The 17,893-nt window shown below is 43.1% G+C and overlaps 1 protein-coding gene across 1 annotated transcript in view; it reads left to right on the forward strand.

Annotated features, from left to right (window-relative positions):
- The first annotated feature begins 12 nt into the window (after nt 1–12).
- The window catches only part of LOC311127375 (argininosuccinate synthase-like), a 50,097-nt gene continuing 32,216 nt past the window's right edge, over nt 13–17,893 (forward strand). Inside the window, exons 1-8 of the mRNA XM_084159219.1 lie at nt 13–140; nt 907–1,027; nt 2,772–2,840; nt 3,768–3,956; nt 6,257–6,313; nt 6,442–6,516; nt 7,806–7,876; nt 8,093–8,123. Coding sequence (XP_084015345.1) covers nt 926–1,027; nt 2,772–2,840; nt 3,768–3,956; nt 6,257–6,313; nt 6,442–6,516; nt 7,806–7,876; nt 8,093–8,123 — 594 coding nt within the window. The 5' untranslated portion in view covers nt 13–140; nt 907–925. The remainder of the gene's footprint in view (nt 141–906; nt 1,028–2,771; nt 2,841–3,767; nt 3,957–6,256; nt 6,314–6,441; nt 6,517–7,805; nt 7,877–8,092; nt 8,124–17,893) is intronic.

Below are 17,893 nucleotides of genomic sequence, written 5' to 3' on the forward strand. Positions count from 1 at the left end.
TTGGCTGTTGGTGCACACGAATTTTGACCAAATCAAGTGCCAAATACATTTGCAGACGCACTCGGTTAATCGTGGATAGTGGTGAAAACAGTCGAGGGAGAGAGAGACCTCGTCATTTTCCCAGTGAAGGTTTTAGAACGGTAAATATAGATATAATTGTAAAATGTCACTATTGTACATGTATGTGTTAGTCATGTCGAAGCGATAGCTAAGGATCATATCGTGATTGCTGCTGATTGTTGAGAAGTCCATGGCAGCTAGCTACGTACGGATTCGAATGGAACAGTTATTTCAGTGAAGCATGTTAGATAGCTAAATAATAATAGTATAAGCTTAGTGGTCAAGAGCGTTGTGCCAGTAACCGAAAGGTCGCTGGTTCTAATCCCCGAGCCGACTAGGTGAAAAATCTGCCGATGTGCCCTTGAGCAAGGCACTTAACCCTAATTGCTCCTGTAAATCGCTCTGGATAAGAGCGTCTGCTAAATGACTAAAAATGTAAATGTAAAACATGCGTGGTTTATATCAGTGCGTATTGAGTGCAAGCATTTGGCTCCTGCTCTGCATTTAATTATTTCCAGGTGTTTGTAACCAATAGTCATTGTAATGCAAGCTTCTATAATGATATTCTCACAGGCAAATGGCTGGATGTCATCTTCCTCCCACTTTAAATCCTGCATCCAGTCTTATGAATAAGCCAGTATGTTCAGGATAGAAGTAGCAGACTAAGCTCAAATTTCCTTCACTGTGGAGTTTAGTCAGCAAGGATAGAAGATGCTTTGGAGTTTTCAGTCATGTTATGATGATGCTTTGGAGTCACTCAATTTGTATGGATGCATTGTTATTGTATGACTCCAATGTATTTTCTATATTAAAAATGATGTATTTTCTTTATATAATGCGCCCCAGATACATCTAAAGGCACATCATGTCTAAAGGCACAGTGGTTCTGGCCTACAGTGGAGGACTGGACACCTCCTGTATCTTGGTGTGGTTGAAGGAAGAAGGATATGATGTCATCACATACTTGGTAAGGGACAAGCCCAAGGAAGTATCTGTGGGACAAGTGTGTGTGCGACAGGTGGGGGCAATATAACTTGGAGTTGGTCAGCACACAGCCATCCAGTTGGTGGGGTGCTCTTGTTTATTGTACATCAGCCCATTAGAGTCTAAATATTTCACTGGTGTCCTGGTCATGGCAGCTGAAACCCCAATGAATGTTAATTTGATGCAGTTCTAGAAAGGATGGATACATTTTGCCTCGTAATGTGTTAACCACCACAAGAGTGCTATCTGTCTGCATAAAGCTTGTGCAAAACTGGCTGGATTAATTTTTTGCCCTTAGGCCAGTTCAGAACTCTTCATTCAGTGGCTGGCTAAAGAAAGGGGTGCAAGGGTACTGCGCCTCCTGTTGGTGTTGGGATTAATCATTTGGAGGGAGGGAGAATAGAAAGATGGGCACTGTACCAATGGGTAACCTGTTTTTCTTGTTGAAATCCCTAAAGTATGTCTGCTCTTGTGTTATGTTGTGATAGAAAACCCCTATAAAAACAAGCAGCCAAACAAGCAGTCTGAAGACCACAGAGGCAGACATAGGCATACCTCAGTTACGTAGAACAATGGCTTGTTCCAACAACAACAAAAAAGTTGGGGGTTGTGTTTTAGGCTTGGGCGGGATCCAGATTTTCATACATCATACTGTTCTTCTGCTATCCTGGGATTTACGGGTATTACTGGCATGGCATGTAAGGGGGTGCTAAAAACGAACAAAAAGCCCATTGGGTGTCTTTTACCCGAATGCTAACACAATTAGTATAGCTAATAGCCATTTTTGGTGAGTGTGGACATTTACAAGTGAAAGTGAACGAGAGAAATTGTGCAAATTAACAAAGTTGTGATTTTTATGTATTTATTTAACCTTTATTTAACTAGGCAAGTCAGTTAAGAACAAATTCTTATTTACAATGACGGCCTACACCGGCCAAACCCGGACGACGCTGGGCCAATTTTGCGCCACCCTATGGGACTCCCAATCATGATGCATGCTTGGGCACCAAAACAGCAAAGAACCCTCCGTTTGCCTGCTCACTCCGCACCTAATTTTCCCGACTGAGCTGGGATTCGAACCAGTAACCCAAACCCTTGTCCTTAGATGTCTTGTTATCTATTCTACTTTGGTTGGATTTGTTAAATCTTACTTTATGAGTTACCGGAAAGAGAAAAACACATTTGTTAATCTCAGCAGAAAAATCTCCATGATATTCATGGAGCAGCACTCCATGAACTGCTAGACTGTGTGGAAGCATGTCAGTTGCATCGGCTCAATGGACGTGATCTGAATGTTAAAATGGTGGGTGATGGGACTTCAGCAGCAAGCAATGGCTCAGGTCCCTGGGGAGATAGACCGGGGATGAAGACACAGGAAATGATGTGGAGACTGGATACAGTAAATTAATTATGAACCATTTAATTGTGTTTCTGTGCAAAGCTTTGTTGCACAGATGGGGTTTTTGGTTTGCTCGTGTATTCTTGACTTTAATAGGGATGTTGACATGGTTTGCTTTCGATTGAGGCTGTGACAAGGTCTGTTGTCATGGCAACCAGGGCTCTGATTTCCTGACTTTAAGTGCTTTGTAAACATGATAATGAAGTTTGGAGAACATGACCAATTTCTACCTTTTTCACTGAAACACTTTTCTCTGAACAGCACATATCAGCTGTGGTATGCTATTTTAGGCACCAGTTGATTAGTTGTAACTAAAACTCTCTTGCAGGCTAATATTGGACAAGAAGAGGACTTTGATGCTGCAAAGAAGAAAGCAGAGCGTCTTGGAGCAAGGAAGGTAAAAAGCCTGAGCTGTCATGACATTGGGAAGACAAAGTAGCATAGTGGTGTGGAAGACACGGCTGGAACATTCTGTTCTGACTTGTGTTAGTTAGTGTCTTAGTGTAGACCAAATTTTTGCAATGGCAAAGTTGATTTTTGTTAAGGTAAAAGAGGAGACTAGGATCGGGTCGAAGTAAACTTTTTAATACAGAGATTTTGGGGTACAGGTAGTCGTGAAAATGCAAAGGTTGATAGCACCAGAGGCTAAAAAGCCAAGGCCAATAGCATTGTGGCTAAAAAAGCATGTCTAAAAGGAGATCATTATTCTGAGTCTCAAGATTAAATAGTCATTCTGAGTTACGTATACATGCATTATTACAGAAACGGATACAAATTCCAATTGAAAATGAGAACAGTGAGACATTTGCTACTTTGGGTACAGAGAGTGATGTTGAGCCACTTCAAGGTTGAATTGTCAGTTCCTGAGGCCTAGAATTATGTGTCCTGACATCTGGGTCACAGGGTTATGGGAAATCAATGAAGCAAGTAAATCATATTATGATTGTAAGCAAAGATATGTGAGGATATGACATCTGGGTCGTTGTCTTCTCAGCAGCTAACACTGGCAGAGGTCCACACTCTTCTACTCTTTCTGCCTTACTCTTGCCATGAAGATTTGCAAGCAAAAGTTTGTCAAAGCAAAGCCATTGCAGGTTAACTAAATTGACAGTGTTTGTTTGAGGATTGTCAAGGGAGCATTTGAAATATTGATGTTATAGCATGGTCCTGTACTGTAGCCAACTAGTTGTCAAGCCATACATATCATGAATCAATTTCAATAAATTCAACTGACATCAGCCTTCATGACTGTTTATTACTTATTAATGATAGAGTTATAGGCTTTAAGATGAATGGTTCAAGTGTAACCTCCCTCGAAGTATAGGTGTTCATTGAGGACCTGAGGGCAGAGTTTGTGGAGGAGTTCATTTGGCCGTCGGTCCAGGCCAACGCCATCTATGAGGACCGCTACCTGCTGGGCACCTCGGTGGCCCGGCCCTGCATCGCCCGCCGCCAGGTCCAGATAGCACGCCAGGAGGGCGCCCAGTACGTCTCCCATGGCGCAACGGGAAAGGTGAGGGGTCAATCAACAAGGAGAGAGCAGAAAAAAGCCTGGAAAGGCTAAGTGAAACCATGAGCATATTGTTTACATTGCTCAAAGTTAATTTTAGAATATTGATTTTGGATGTTTGTCTCTGTAAAAACCCAAAATGGTTTCCCAATAGTCACATTCAAATGAAATGATTAACTGAGCCCTCAGCTCGCATTAATTAGCCTGCTAGCAGATACTCATAGACTTCCAGTCATTGTGCAAACGCTTGTTAGCATTGGTTCACGAAACTACACTGAACAAAAATATAAACGCAACATGTAGTGTTGGTCCCATGTTTCATGAGCCAAAATAAAAGATCCCAGAAATGTTCCATATGCACAAAAAGCTTATTTCTCTCAAATGTGCACAAATTAGTTTTCATCCTTGTTGGTGAGCATTTCTCCTTTGCCAAGATAATCCATCCCACCTGATAGGTGTGGCATATCAAGAAGCTGATTAAACAGCATGATCATTACACAACACAATGCCACAGATGTCTCAAGTGTTGATGGAGCATGCAATTGGCATGCTGACTGCAGGAATGTCCATCAGAGTTGACAGAGAATTGAATGTTAATTTCTCTACCATAAGCCGCCTCCAACGTCATTTTAGAGAATTTGGCAGTACGTTTAAACGGCCTCACAACCGCAGACCACGTGTAACCACTCCAGCCCAGGACCTCCAAATCCGGCTTCTTCACCTGCAGGATCGTCTGAGACCAGCCACCCGTACAGCTGATGAAACTGGGGGTTTTCACAACCGAATAATTTCTGCACAAACTGTCAGAAACCTTCTCAGGGAAGCTCATCTGCGTGCTCGTCGTCCTCACTAGGGTCTTGACCTGACTGCAGTTCGGCGTCATAACCGAATTCAGTGGGCAAATGCTCACCTTCGATGGCCACTGGCACTATGGAGAGGTGTGCTCTTAAAAGATGAATCCCGGTTTCAACTATACCGGGCAGATGCTAGACAGCGTGTACGGCGTCGTGTAGGCGAGCAGTTTGCTGATGTCAACATTGTGAACAGAGTGCCCCATGGTGGGGTTATGGTATGGGCAGGCATAAGCTACGGTCAGCGAACTCAATTGCGTTTTATCTATGTCAATTTGAATGCATAGAGATACCGTGATGAGATCCTGAGGCCCATTGTCGTGCCATTCATCCGCCGCCATCACCTCATGTTTCAGCATGATAATGCACAGCCCCATGTTGCAAGGATCTGTACACAATTCCTGGAAGTTGAAAATGGCCCAGTTCTTCCATGGCCTGCATACTCACCAGACATGTCACCCATTGAGCATGTTTGGGATGCTCTGGATCGACGTGTACAACAGCGTGTTCCAGTTCCCGCCAATATCCAGCAAGTTCGCAACAGCCATTGAAGAGGAGTGGAACAACATCCCACAGGCCACAATCAACAGCCAGATCAACTCTATGCGAAGGAGATTTCGTGCTACATGGGGCAAATGGTGGTCACACCAGATACTGACTGGTTTTCTGATCGACACCCCAACTTTTTTGTAAAGGTATCTGACAAACCGACGCATATCTTTATTCCCAGTCATGTGAAATTCATAGATCAGGGCCTAATGAATTTATTTCAATTGACTGATTTCCTTATATGAACTGTAACTCAGTAAAATCTTTGAAATTGTTGCATGTTGCGTTTTATATTTTTGTTCAGTGTACCTCTAACTTCCTTCATACTGGACACAGAGACATAAAAATGGTATCCACAAGTTCATCTGACTCTGGGGAAGTAGATAAAGGGCCTCATTGCCACAATCCCTAAGTATCCCATTAAGCGCTTTCCAGACAGGAAGTGAAACTGGAGCGGATATTGCCAAAATTAGAGCAGATCCTATTTTCCCGCCTCCACTAGTCCGCTTTCACGTGCACGAGGACTGCCGACCGCTCTGCCAGGATAGAATTCCCGCCCCCGCCTAGCTCCATTGAAAATGAAAGGGAAACTCTGCCGCCGCTTTCTGTCTGGAAAGCCCTTTAGTCCGCCACCAGTGTAACTATATGCTGTGGGGAGATTGAAGTGTGTCCCTGCTCCAACTGTAGATGGAGACAAATGCCACTTAATTGAGATTTCAACCAACAGTGACTGGTCTCTCACTGGAAGTTGTATATGTTTTTTCAACCATTGGAAGTGATTTTAATCTTTAACTTTTCTTTGGATGAGTGAGACATTACCTGTCTGATTCCCCTTAATGATCTCTGTCTTTGCTAATAGTGTTCCTAGTGTTTTGTGGCTGAATGGTAAACTGTCTCTTTCAGGGCAATGATCAGATCCGATTTGAGCTCACCTGCTATGCCCTCTACCCTGAGGTCAAAGTGAGTTCTGTTTTCAACAGCCCCATTGCATTAACACTTGTATAACTGTCCTATCATTCAATATTACTTCAGATAATGCACCATACAAGTACATGAATAACCCTCCCTCCTCTGTCTGTCTCCCTCAGATTATTGCTCCGTGGAGGATCCCTGAGTTCTACAATCGCTTCCGTGGGAGGAAGGATCTGATGGAGTATGCTGAGGTAACACTTCCACATGGTAGGATCTCTTCATACACATGTTGCCTGGCAGTGAGTGTATGATAGGATCTCTTCATGTTGCCTGGCAATGAGTGTATAACCACTTTTCCATCCACAGTTTTTATGCGAGTGAAGTCATAACGTATAAAGAAAATCACTACAGCTGTGATGGAAACAGGAAGTTTCAGTACACTTTTATAAAGATAATTTGTTTGTTCGACATGGTGGGATCTTTCGGGGTCTGTACAATTTAATTATGCGAGAAATGGCGGTGGTAACGCTTTTATGGGCAAATATTGATATAATAACATCATATCGAAATAAACTTGGGAGTCAAGCAATGATATGGTGTGTGGTCCTTCCACTACCTCTTGGGGAAACCATGCAGTTTATACTACATATTAAATAAATTATGATGAATGAACTTCACAGGGTGGTGAAAGTGCAAGGTGATGAGCTTGATGCTCCTTTCCAATAAATATCGAGGATCTTATTCTGGTGACATGACGATCGATGCTTGACTGCCGTTTGACAAATACAAATCTCTCTTTTGTCCATAATCTTATCATGTAGACTAGCCTACCCACACTGTATCTGCCAGCTGTTGGCTAGAGCGCCAAGACCAGAGTAGGCACATTTGCTATTTAACGCAAAAGGTTTTGACAAAACTATCAGTACAGTTGATGGAAACCCATTTTAAATTGTTTTTAGTTTTTATTTGGTACATGGGAATTTAACTACAAAAATAATTTTTTATGTGCACTACGTCATCACGCACAGCCTTTTATCCGCAACAAGTCAATTTGATGGAAACACATCTCTGGTGGGAAAATGCACATCGTTTTTGTGCATATTTTAGAATATTTGCATGAAACTCTGTCGCCAATTGGGTGGAAACCTAGCTAGTGAGTATATGATAGGATCTCTTCATGTTGCCTGGCAGTGAGCATGTTGTTCTCTACCCTGCCCACTAGAGGGGGATCATGGTATTTCAGTGAGCTGAAAGTCCCCTGTGTGCATCTCACTCCAGTTGCCACTTTATCATGCTTTTCTCCCTTCCCATAACTTGATTCTACAACGTTGAACTTTAAATAACAGAAGGACATGATTTAAGTCTAATCATCAATCACAACTGTGAAAAAACAACTGGAGGTGATCTGATTGGTTTGACTGGTCAGAACTTTGCAGATAATGTATTGCACAGAGCAGACAGAGTTGAACTGTCACCTGGTAAATATTCCATCTGTTCCCTGTTGTCATTGACTCTTCTCTGGCCTTTCCATCACCCCCAGAAACATGGTATCCCTGTGCCCGTCACCCCTAAAGCACCCTGGAGCATGGATGCCAACCTCATGCACATCAGGTGAGAAGAACACCAACTATACTCGCAATACTTCATGGTCAAATTAAGGTTGAAGAAAATAAAGTTTTACATTCTTGTACAAGAAAAGTTAGTAACTTTGGGCGGTATCTCGGACGGCCCTTTATTGTAATTTTCTACCACATTAGCTATATCCTGTAGAATGACAAAGGGAATGAATGTGTTCACCAACATCCTTCTCATTGTCTGTTTTAACAGCTACGAGTCTGGAATACTGGAAAATCCCAAGGTAAGATCTTGTTCCTGATACAGTGTCAAAAACCTAACACCAACACAATGGTGAATAATGCATGAATGAGCAGGCTGAGTAATCACACAGGACATTGATGGCACTTAACCCAACACAGCTCACCATTCGCCCCAGTGCCATATTGAACAGGTTGTTACTCTCACAACCTCCCGCTGTCTCTAGATCAGAAGAGGGAGCTCCTCAAGAGTAGCAGGATGGGATACACTGGTCTTAGGTTCACATAATGTCAGCTAATCCATGTCATTGGCCATACAGTATCTATCAAATCCTTTGTCCTTCTACTCATAATCAACACTTCTCTCAAGTCAACCTGCCTGGTGGTTAAAGATTATCCCTGTTTCATGTTCTTTTTGTTTACAGTATAAATATGACTGTTTTAACATTGTGTTGTAATTTGTACAAAGCAATAACTGATAGGAGAGTCCACTGATATATAGTTAACACAGTGGAGAGCACAGAGTCCCCCCAATCTCTTTCATTAGCTCCAGCACAGACAAACCAAACCCTGAGCCCACAGTTGGACAGAAATGGTTTGATCTCTACGGGGGTCAGGGGTCAAGGCGCTACACGAAGGTCACCCTTGATGACCCAAACCTCATTCTTCCTTATTGTCTCTTCTCACCCTAAGTCTTGCCAGGCCTGGGAAGAGCCTGGGACACACAGACACTGACTTGTCGTCAAACGGCTCGCATAATTCCCGATTTCATGGGAGCCGGGGGAAGGGTTAGGGCGGAGCGCCCAGCTGGGCCTCCTGGGTCCCCCCGACTCTTGGGGACCATTGTTTCTGGTTGCGCTGCCGCAGGCTGCAACGTGGGAGGGACCCATTTCACCGTGACACCAGAATGTCACCAGTAACAGTAAAGTACAAAGGTGGCATGCAGACAGATGAGCGTCCCAGTGGACTGGGTGTCAGGGAGGCGAGGGGTCCCCCGCTTTTGGAGTGGAGGGGCAGGGGCAGAATTGTAACGCAGGCTTTTCTCTCTCCATGGCTCGCCCTGTGGAGAAATGCGGCCTGAAAAGAAACAACTCAATAGATAGCGATGTATAGTATGACAATATTGTGTAATTGATTTAATTCATGGTTTTAGTCCCATTTACTTTCTCAATGAATTTCTCAATGGAATTAAATACGATGAAATATTTATGGTGGGGGAGATAAAAGTGGTAAAGGGATTTGAATACATTACACAGGGCGTGTTATGATCGTTTTAAATAGAACAGAGTGTAATAATTCAGTAATTTGCATGTATTATGCCCAGTTTCTGCTCCCGTATGAGATTATGCGTTGTTAGAAATTTTTGATCATTACTTTTGATTTGTGCCTCAATTTGAAACCATTGCAGGCTTCTAGGAAACCATACTGTAAAGTGAATGTAAAAACATGATAGCAATACTACATCACTGTACTATGGTATCATTAACCTCTTATCAACATATGCACCCAAACATGAGTCGGTCTACAGTGAGGAGATATTGAAAAGGTCAACCTTCTAGTGTCTCCACTATGTATCTACCTCCTAGGAGTCTAGTTATCCCCCCCTCCCCCAAGGCCTGAGCAGACTCCCTCCATTCACAGTGCTTCTCCACCCATCTGTAAACACAATGGTTCCGCTCTCCCCACACTCAGATTAGGAAATGTCCAAATGGTCGCTCATATGTTCCTTCTGAGATAAGGCAGCCAGGGTCAGGTTGCAGTGGTGGAAAAAGTACCCAATTGTCATACTTGAGTAAAAGTAAAGATACCTTAATAGAAAATGACTCAAGTAAAAGTGAAAGCCGCCCAGTACAATCCTACTTGAGTAAAAGTCTAAAAGTATCTGGTTTTAAATTTACTTAAGTATCAAAAGTAAAAGTATAAATCATTTAAAAGTCCTTATATTTTTTGGGATAGCCAGTGGCACGCTCCAACACACAAATGAAGCATGTATTTAGTGAGTTCGCCAGATCAGAGGCAGTAGGGATGACCAGGGATGTTCTCTTGATAAGTGTGTGAATTATACTATTTTCATGTCCTGTTAAGCATTCAAAATGTAACAAGTACTTTTGGGTCAGGGAAAAGTACATAATTTTCTTTAGGAATGTTGGAAAGTAAAAGTTCAATAGTAAAGTAAAGTACAGATAACAAAACTACTTAAGTATTTACTTTTCAAGTATTTTTACTTAAGTACTTTACACCACTGTCAGGTTGCACTGTGATTATTACCACTGACTGGATTCTCTCCCATTACCAGCTAGGCTACATTGGGGCCATACTTGTGAACATAAGCACGCATTTAAAGTTAAACAGGTTCTCACACACAAAATGCATATCAACCAATTAAAATAGTAGATTTGCTTGCATGTGACCGAATGCTACATTTTAGTTGGTCCCATCCGATAACATGGTACAAGTTAGCCCTATGCTAACTTCACCAGGTAACATTGATTACATTCTGGCACAACTTCTGCTTCAGCCTATCAAAGATCTTAGATTTTCTATCCACCAACCAATGGAATTTCTTAAAATAGCCACTAGAGGGATATTTTAAACCTACAAATAGTGCTTTTTAACCGTGGGTTCGAGCCCACCTCGCATCAAGCTTTTTTGTTGAGGGAAAAACTGTTCAATGACAGTACTTGATGCTCAATTCAAAACACATGTGACGAAGTGCATTATTATTATTTATTATTATTATTATTATTATTATATTATAATGCATAAACTATTAAATATTGTAGGCATGTAAGTGTAGCGTTCATAAAAATATATACTAATGACAGCCAAGTGTCTTCCTACATTAACTGTCAATTCAAGCTGCAACACTGCAATCTGTAGGATGATAAGGAGAGTGCAAACTATTTCTACTGTACACTTTGGATCATCCTCCCTCGAGTGAAATAACAAATCAAATCAAATTTTATTGGCCACATGCGCCGAATACAACAGCTGCAGACATTACAGTGAAATGCTTACTTACAGCCCTTAACCAACAGTGCATTTATTTTTAATAAAAAAGTAAAATAAAACAACAACAAAAAAGTGTTGAGAAAAAAAGAGCAGAAGTAAAATAAAATAACAGTAGGAAGGCTATATATACAGGGGGGTATCGGTGCAGAGTCAATGTGCGGGGGCACCGGCTAGTTGAGGTAGTTGAAGTAATATGTACATGTGTCTCCCGAGTGGCGCAGTGGTCTAAGGCACTGCATCGCAGTGCTAGCTGTGCCACTAGAGATCCTGGTTCGAATCCAGGCTCTGTCGTAGCCGGCCGCGCAATTGGCCCAGCGTCGTCCAGGGTAGGGGAGGGAATGGCTGCCAGTTGGTAGAGCATGGCATTTCCAACGCCAGGGTTGTGGGTTCGATTCCCATGGGGGGCCAGTATGAAAAATGAAAAAATAATGTATGCACTCACTAACTGTAAGTCGCTCTGGATAAGAGTGTCTGCTAACTGACTTAAATGTAATGTGGGTAGAGTTAAAGTGACTATGGATAAATAATTAACAGAGTAGACACCGCCTGGTATAGAGGTACTGGATGGCAGGAAGCTTGGCCCCAGTGATGCTCTCGATGGTGCAGCTGTATAATTTTTTGAGGATCTGAGGACCATGCCAAATCTTTTCAGTCTCCTGAGGGGGAATAGGCTTTGTCGTGCCCTCTTCACGACTGTCTTGGTGTGTTTGGACCATGATAGTTTGTTGGTGATGTGGACACCAAGGAACTTGAAGCTCTCAACCTGTTCCACTACAGCCCCGTCGATGAGAATGGGGGTGTGCTCAGTCCTCTTTTTTTCCCTGTAGTCCACAATCATCTCCTTTGTCTTGGTCACGTTGAGGGAGAGGTTGTTATCCTGGCACCACACGGCCAGGTCTCTGACCTCCTCCCTATAGGCTGTCTCATTGTTGTCAGTGATCAGGCCTACCACTGTTGTGTCGTCGGCAAACTTAATAATGGTGTTGGAGTCGTGCCTGGCCATGTGGCAGATGTGTTGTTACCTACCCTTACCACCTGGGGGCGGCCCGTCAGGAAGTCCAGGATCCAGTTGCAGAGGGAGGTGTTTAGTCCCAGGATCCTTAGCTTAGTGATGAGCTTTGAGGGCACTATGGTGTTGAATGCTGAGCTGTAGTCAATGAATAGTATTCTCACGTAGGTGTTCCTCTTGTCCAGGTGGGAAAGGGCAGTGTGGAGTGCAATAGAGATTGCATAATCTGTGGATCTGTTGGGGCGGTATGCAAATTGGAGTGGGTCTAGGGTTTCTGGGATAATGGTGTTGATGTGAGCCATGACCAGCCTTTCAAAGCACTTCATGGCTACAGACGTCAGTGATACAGGTCGGTAGTCATTTAGGCAGGTTATCTTAGTGTCCTTGGGCACGGGGACTATGGTGGTCTGCTTGAAACATGTTGGTATTACAGACTCAGTCAGGGACATGTTGACTTGCCAGTTGGTCAGCACAAGCTCGGAGTACACATCCTGGTAATCCGTCTGGCCCTGCGGCCTTGTGAATGTTGACCTGCTTAAAAGTCTTACTCACATCGGCTACGGAGAGCGTGATCACATAGTCATCCGGAACAGCTGGTGCTCTCATGCATGCTTCAGTGTTGCTTGCCTCGAAGTGAGCATAGAAGTGGTTTAGCTTGTCTGGAAGTCTTGTGTCACTGGGCAGCTTGCGGTTGTGCTTCCCTTTGTAGTCTGTAATAGTTTTCAAGCCCTGCCACATCCGACGAGCGTCAGAGCCGGTGTAGTACGATTCAATCTTAGTCCTGTATTGACTCTTTGCCTGTTTGATGGTTCGTCGGAGGGCATAGCGGGATTTCTTATAAGCGTCCGGGTTAGAGTCCCGCTCCTTGAAAGCGGCAGCTCTACCCTTTTAGCTCAGTGCGGATGTTTCCTGTAATCCATGGCTTCCGGTTGGGGTATGTACGTACGGTCACTGTGGGGACGACATCATCGATGCACTTATTGATGAAGCCAGTGACTGATGTGGTGTACTCCTCAATGCTATCTGAAGAATCCCGGAACATGTTCCAGTCTGTGCTAGCAAAACAGTCCTGTAGCTTAGCATCTGCGTCATCTGACCACTTTTTTATTAACCGAGTCAGTGGTGCTTCCTGCTTTAGTTTTTGCTTATAAGCAGGAATCAGGAGGATAGAGTTATGGTCAGATTTGCCAAATGGAGGGCGAGGGAGAGCTTTATATGCGTCTCTGTGTGTGGAGTAAAGGTGGTCTAGAGTTTTTTTTCCTATGGTTGCACATTTAACATGCTGGTAGAAATTAGGTTGAAAGGATTTCAGTTTCCCTGCATTAAAGTCCCCGGCCACTAGGAGCGCTGCCTCTGGATGAGCGTTTTCCTGTTTGCTTATGGCCGAATACAGCTCATTGAGTGCAATCTTAATGCCAGCATTGGTTTGTGGTGGTAAATAGACAGCTATGAAAAATATAGATGAAAACTCTCTTGGTAAATAGTGTGGTCTACAGCTTATCATAAAATACTCTACCTCAGGCGAGCAAAACCTCGAGACTTCCTTAGTATTTGATTTTGTGCACCAGCTGTTGTTTACAAATATACACAGACCGCCACCCCTTGTCTTACCGGAGTCAGCCGTTCTATCCTGCCGATGTAGCGTATAGCCCGCTAGCTGTATGTTGTCCATGTCGTCGTTCAGCCATGACTCGGTGAAACATAAGATATTACAGTTTTTAATGTCCCGTTGGTAGGATAACCGTAATCTTAGGTCATCCAATTTATTCTCAAATGATTGAAGATTGGCTAATAGGATTGATGGGAGAGGCAGTTTACTCGCTCGCCGTCGGATCCTTACAAGGCACCCCGACCTACGTCCACGATATAAATAACGTGACAAAGCAGATGATTATAAAAATGTCAAATTGGCCTACATTTAGGTGTACACGTCCATGTAATATAGCCTTTGCAATATGATTATTAGGCATTAGCAGTGTGTTTTTGTGCAAGGCTGAAATTCCTTTTTAATTTTTCTAGCTGTTGGCTGTAGGATACGTCCCTTTTCAACACACTAACCCAATAGGCTACATGTAATCTTACATTTCAAAGGGGGGAAACTCATGTGAGATTCATACCCTTGCCACAATCTGCGACAATTACATGGACTAGTCAGTCAAATACACGCGTTAGCCTAGTTGCTTTGATGATCAGAACATGCTGTTGGACTGAGGTATGTTGAGGACACTTCCACGTCCAACTACATCTATGATTTTAATTGGCTGCAGAAGTTGTGCCAGGATGTGATCACTGCCACCTGGTGAGGTATGCAAAGGGCTAACGTGTGCCATGTTATCTGACAGGACCAGCTACAATTTAGCTTTCTGTCACATGCAAGTAAATCAACATTTTAATTGGCTGATAAGCATTTTGTGTGTGAGAACAGGTTTAACTTTATATGCTTGCTTATGTTCGCAAGTATGGCCCCATTTGTCTTTATCTGCTCACATTTGACATTGTTGTTCTAGCTAGGTTTACTGGATCAGTTTAGGAGCAACTGGTGGATTGAAGTTTCTATGAATGCTAGTTTTAATGATGAAAATTAAATTGTAACACATTGTAATTTTCTAATTTTTTTACGATTTTGTTTTTATAAACAATACAAAACATACACATACAAATGACAACATCATACAAATATCAACTACATCACACCTGCCCAGACTATCTAGCACACACCCATCTCCAGCGCCCACATCCCCTGCGCTACATGGCCTCAAACTGCACCATTTTGTTTCTCTCCGTAGCCCACGCACTTTCAATATTTCATTAATCATTTTTCTAAAGGTAAGTCTTTCAGATCTGTAAAATATAAACCATATGTAAAAAATGTTTATCTGATCATACTTTTATAAATAATGTGAAGCTATTTGACTTGAGAAGGCTAGCTAGTTGTCCGGAAACACAACGCAACCCAATATCCTCTGTATGGCCTGTTGACCGGTCAGGGGCCAGGGCCCTGGCGCAGTGCAACACTTATCAGCGGTCATTAAAACATCACCTCTGTCTAAATGGTAGGCCCTGGCTGTCGCTGAGCTTCCCCTGGCCCAGTAGCCCCCAGTAGCCCTGTAGAAATGAAGGGCAACGTTGTGTGGTAAACGCTGGGGCCCTTTGATCAGGCCAAGGGCCCACTGGTATTGACTAAAGAGGAGATAGCGGAACACTCAGTCTTGAAATGAAACTTGTTTGGGGATGACCCTGCCCGTGGCGCAGCCACCTAGGAGGAAGGGTGCACTGGATGGTGTGGGTGTTGGCTTTTCAAGCACAGAGGGTTAGATTTGTCATGTGTCCTCCTCGCCCGTTGGTCAGATACAGTGAGGGGGAAAAAAGTATTTGATCCCCTGCTGATTTTGTACGTTTTCCCACTGACAAAGAAATGATCAGTCTATAATTTTAATGGTAGGTTTATTTGAACAGTGAGAGACAGAATAACAACAACAAAGTCCAGAATAACGCATGTCAAAAATGTTATAAATTGATTTGCATTTTAATGAGGGAAATAAGTATTTGACCCCCTCTCAATCTTTTATACAGGTAACGAGCTGAGATTAGGAGCACACTCTTAAAGGGAGTGCTCCTAATCTCAGTTTGTTACCTGTATAAAAGACACCTGTCCACAGAAGCAATCAATCAATCAGATTCAAAACTCTCCACCATGGCCAAGACCAAAGAGCTCTCCAAGGATGTCAGGGACAAGATTGTAGACCTACACAAGACTGGAATGTGCTACAAGACCATCACCAAGCAGCTTGGTGAGAAGGTGACAACAGTTGGTGCGATTATTCGCAAATGGAAGAAACACAAAATAACTGTCACTCTCCCTCGGCCTGGGGCTCCATGCAAGATCTCACCTCGTGGAGTTGCAATGATCATGAGAACGGTGAGGAATCAGCCCAGAACTACACGGGACGATCTTGTCAATGATCTCAAGGCAGCTGGGACCATAGTCACCAAGAAAAAAATTGGTAACACTACGCCGTGAAGGACTGAAATCTTGCAGCGCCCGCAAGGTCCCCCTGCTCAAGAAAGCACATATACAGGCCCGTCTGAAGTTTGCCAATTAACATCTGAATGATTCAGAGGAGAACTGGATGAGACCAAAATCGAGCTCTTTGGCATCAACTCAACTCGCCGTGTTTGAAGGAGGAGGAATGCTGCCTATGACCCCAAGAACACCATCCCCACCGTCAAACATGGAGGTGGAAACATTATGCTTTGGGGGGGGTTTTCTGCTAAGGGGACAGGACAACTTCACCGCATCAAAGGGCCGATGGATGGGGCCATGTACCGTTCAAATCTTGGGTGAGAACCTCCTTCCCTCAGCCAGGGCATTGAAAATGGGTAGTGGATGGGTATTCCAGCATGACAATGACCCAAAACACACGGCCAAGGCAACAAAGGAGTGGCTCAAGAAGAAGCACATTAAGGTCCTGGAGTGGCCTAGCCAGTCTCCAGACCTTAATCCCATAGAAAATCTGTGGAGGGAGCTGAAGGTTCGAGTTGCCAAATGTCAGTCTCGAAACATTAATGACTTGGAGAAGATCTGCAAAGAGGAGTGGGACAAAATCCCTCCTGAGATGTGTGCAAACCTGGTGGCCAACTACAAGAAATGTCTGACCTCTGTGATTGCCAACAAGGGTTTTGCCACTAAGTACTAAGTAATGTTTTGCAGAGGGGTCAAATACTTATTTCCCTCATTCAAATGCAAATCAATTTATAACATTTTTGACATGCGTTCTTCTGGATTCTTTTGTTGTTATTCTGTCTCTCACTGTTCAAATAAACATTAAAATTATAGACTGATCATTTCTTTGTCAGTGGGCAAACGTACAAAATCAGCAGGGGATCAAATACTTTTTTCCCTCACTGTATATGGTCTGACATAGAGCCCGACCGATATTATTGGCTTTTTACCACAATATTGGTATCGGATGATAATTCCACCGATAACCGATATTCAATAAATAGGATGAAAAATGGGAATCTCATGCTTATCTGAACACTTAAGGCCATTCTCATTATGTCATTATTGTCACAATGTATGAAATCAACATTTGAAGCATAGTTATTGGACAATTGCTAATTTGGATGGCAATTTATGAGAAATCAGTATGGGAAAAACACACTTTTTCATTTTCCCGCTGTAAAACAGTATATTGGCAGATATAGTGGTACGTTTTGTCCCCCAAAGAATCTGTATCGGACCCCAAAAAATATATAGGTCAGGCTCTAGTCTGACCTATGATTGTGCTCTCTGTCAATCTATCTCAATGTGTTAGTTGCTATCTTCTAGTTTGGGCTTTGTGCTTGTTACTAGTATTGCCTTTTGGGGCAATGCTTTTGGTAGATACTGTAGACAGATGATAATGTAGATGGGTCTGGGTGTTAAACATGACAAATAGTCCACACACATCAGATGTAATACATTCTCTCATTTCAATGTGCCATGTTTGCAAATGGCATTTTAAAGACGAGACCAGACTTGAGACAGGGTTATTTAAGTGTCAGTTCCAAACCAGTGGGCCAGATGTTTGTTGTTGTTGCCATCCTCTCTCTCCCCCCCCCCCTCTCTCCCCACCTCTGCCTTTTCTTTGGACCCCATTGGACTCGATTGAAAGGCAATGAGGCAGCTAATGTGTGGAAAGATAGAAATGTACTTGCTTTAAGTTGATGCTGCCACAACAATATGGCAGGACTGGAGAATGGCTGCAAAGGGAGCTGTGCACAGCGACATGATTTCAGCGCTTCATGCCC

This window comes from Coregonus lavaretus (assembly GCF_964263955.1).
Source record: "Coregonus lavaretus genome assembly, chromosome: 4".
NCBI lineage: Eukaryota > Metazoa > Chordata > Actinopteri > Salmoniformes > Salmonidae > Coregonus > Coregonus lavaretus.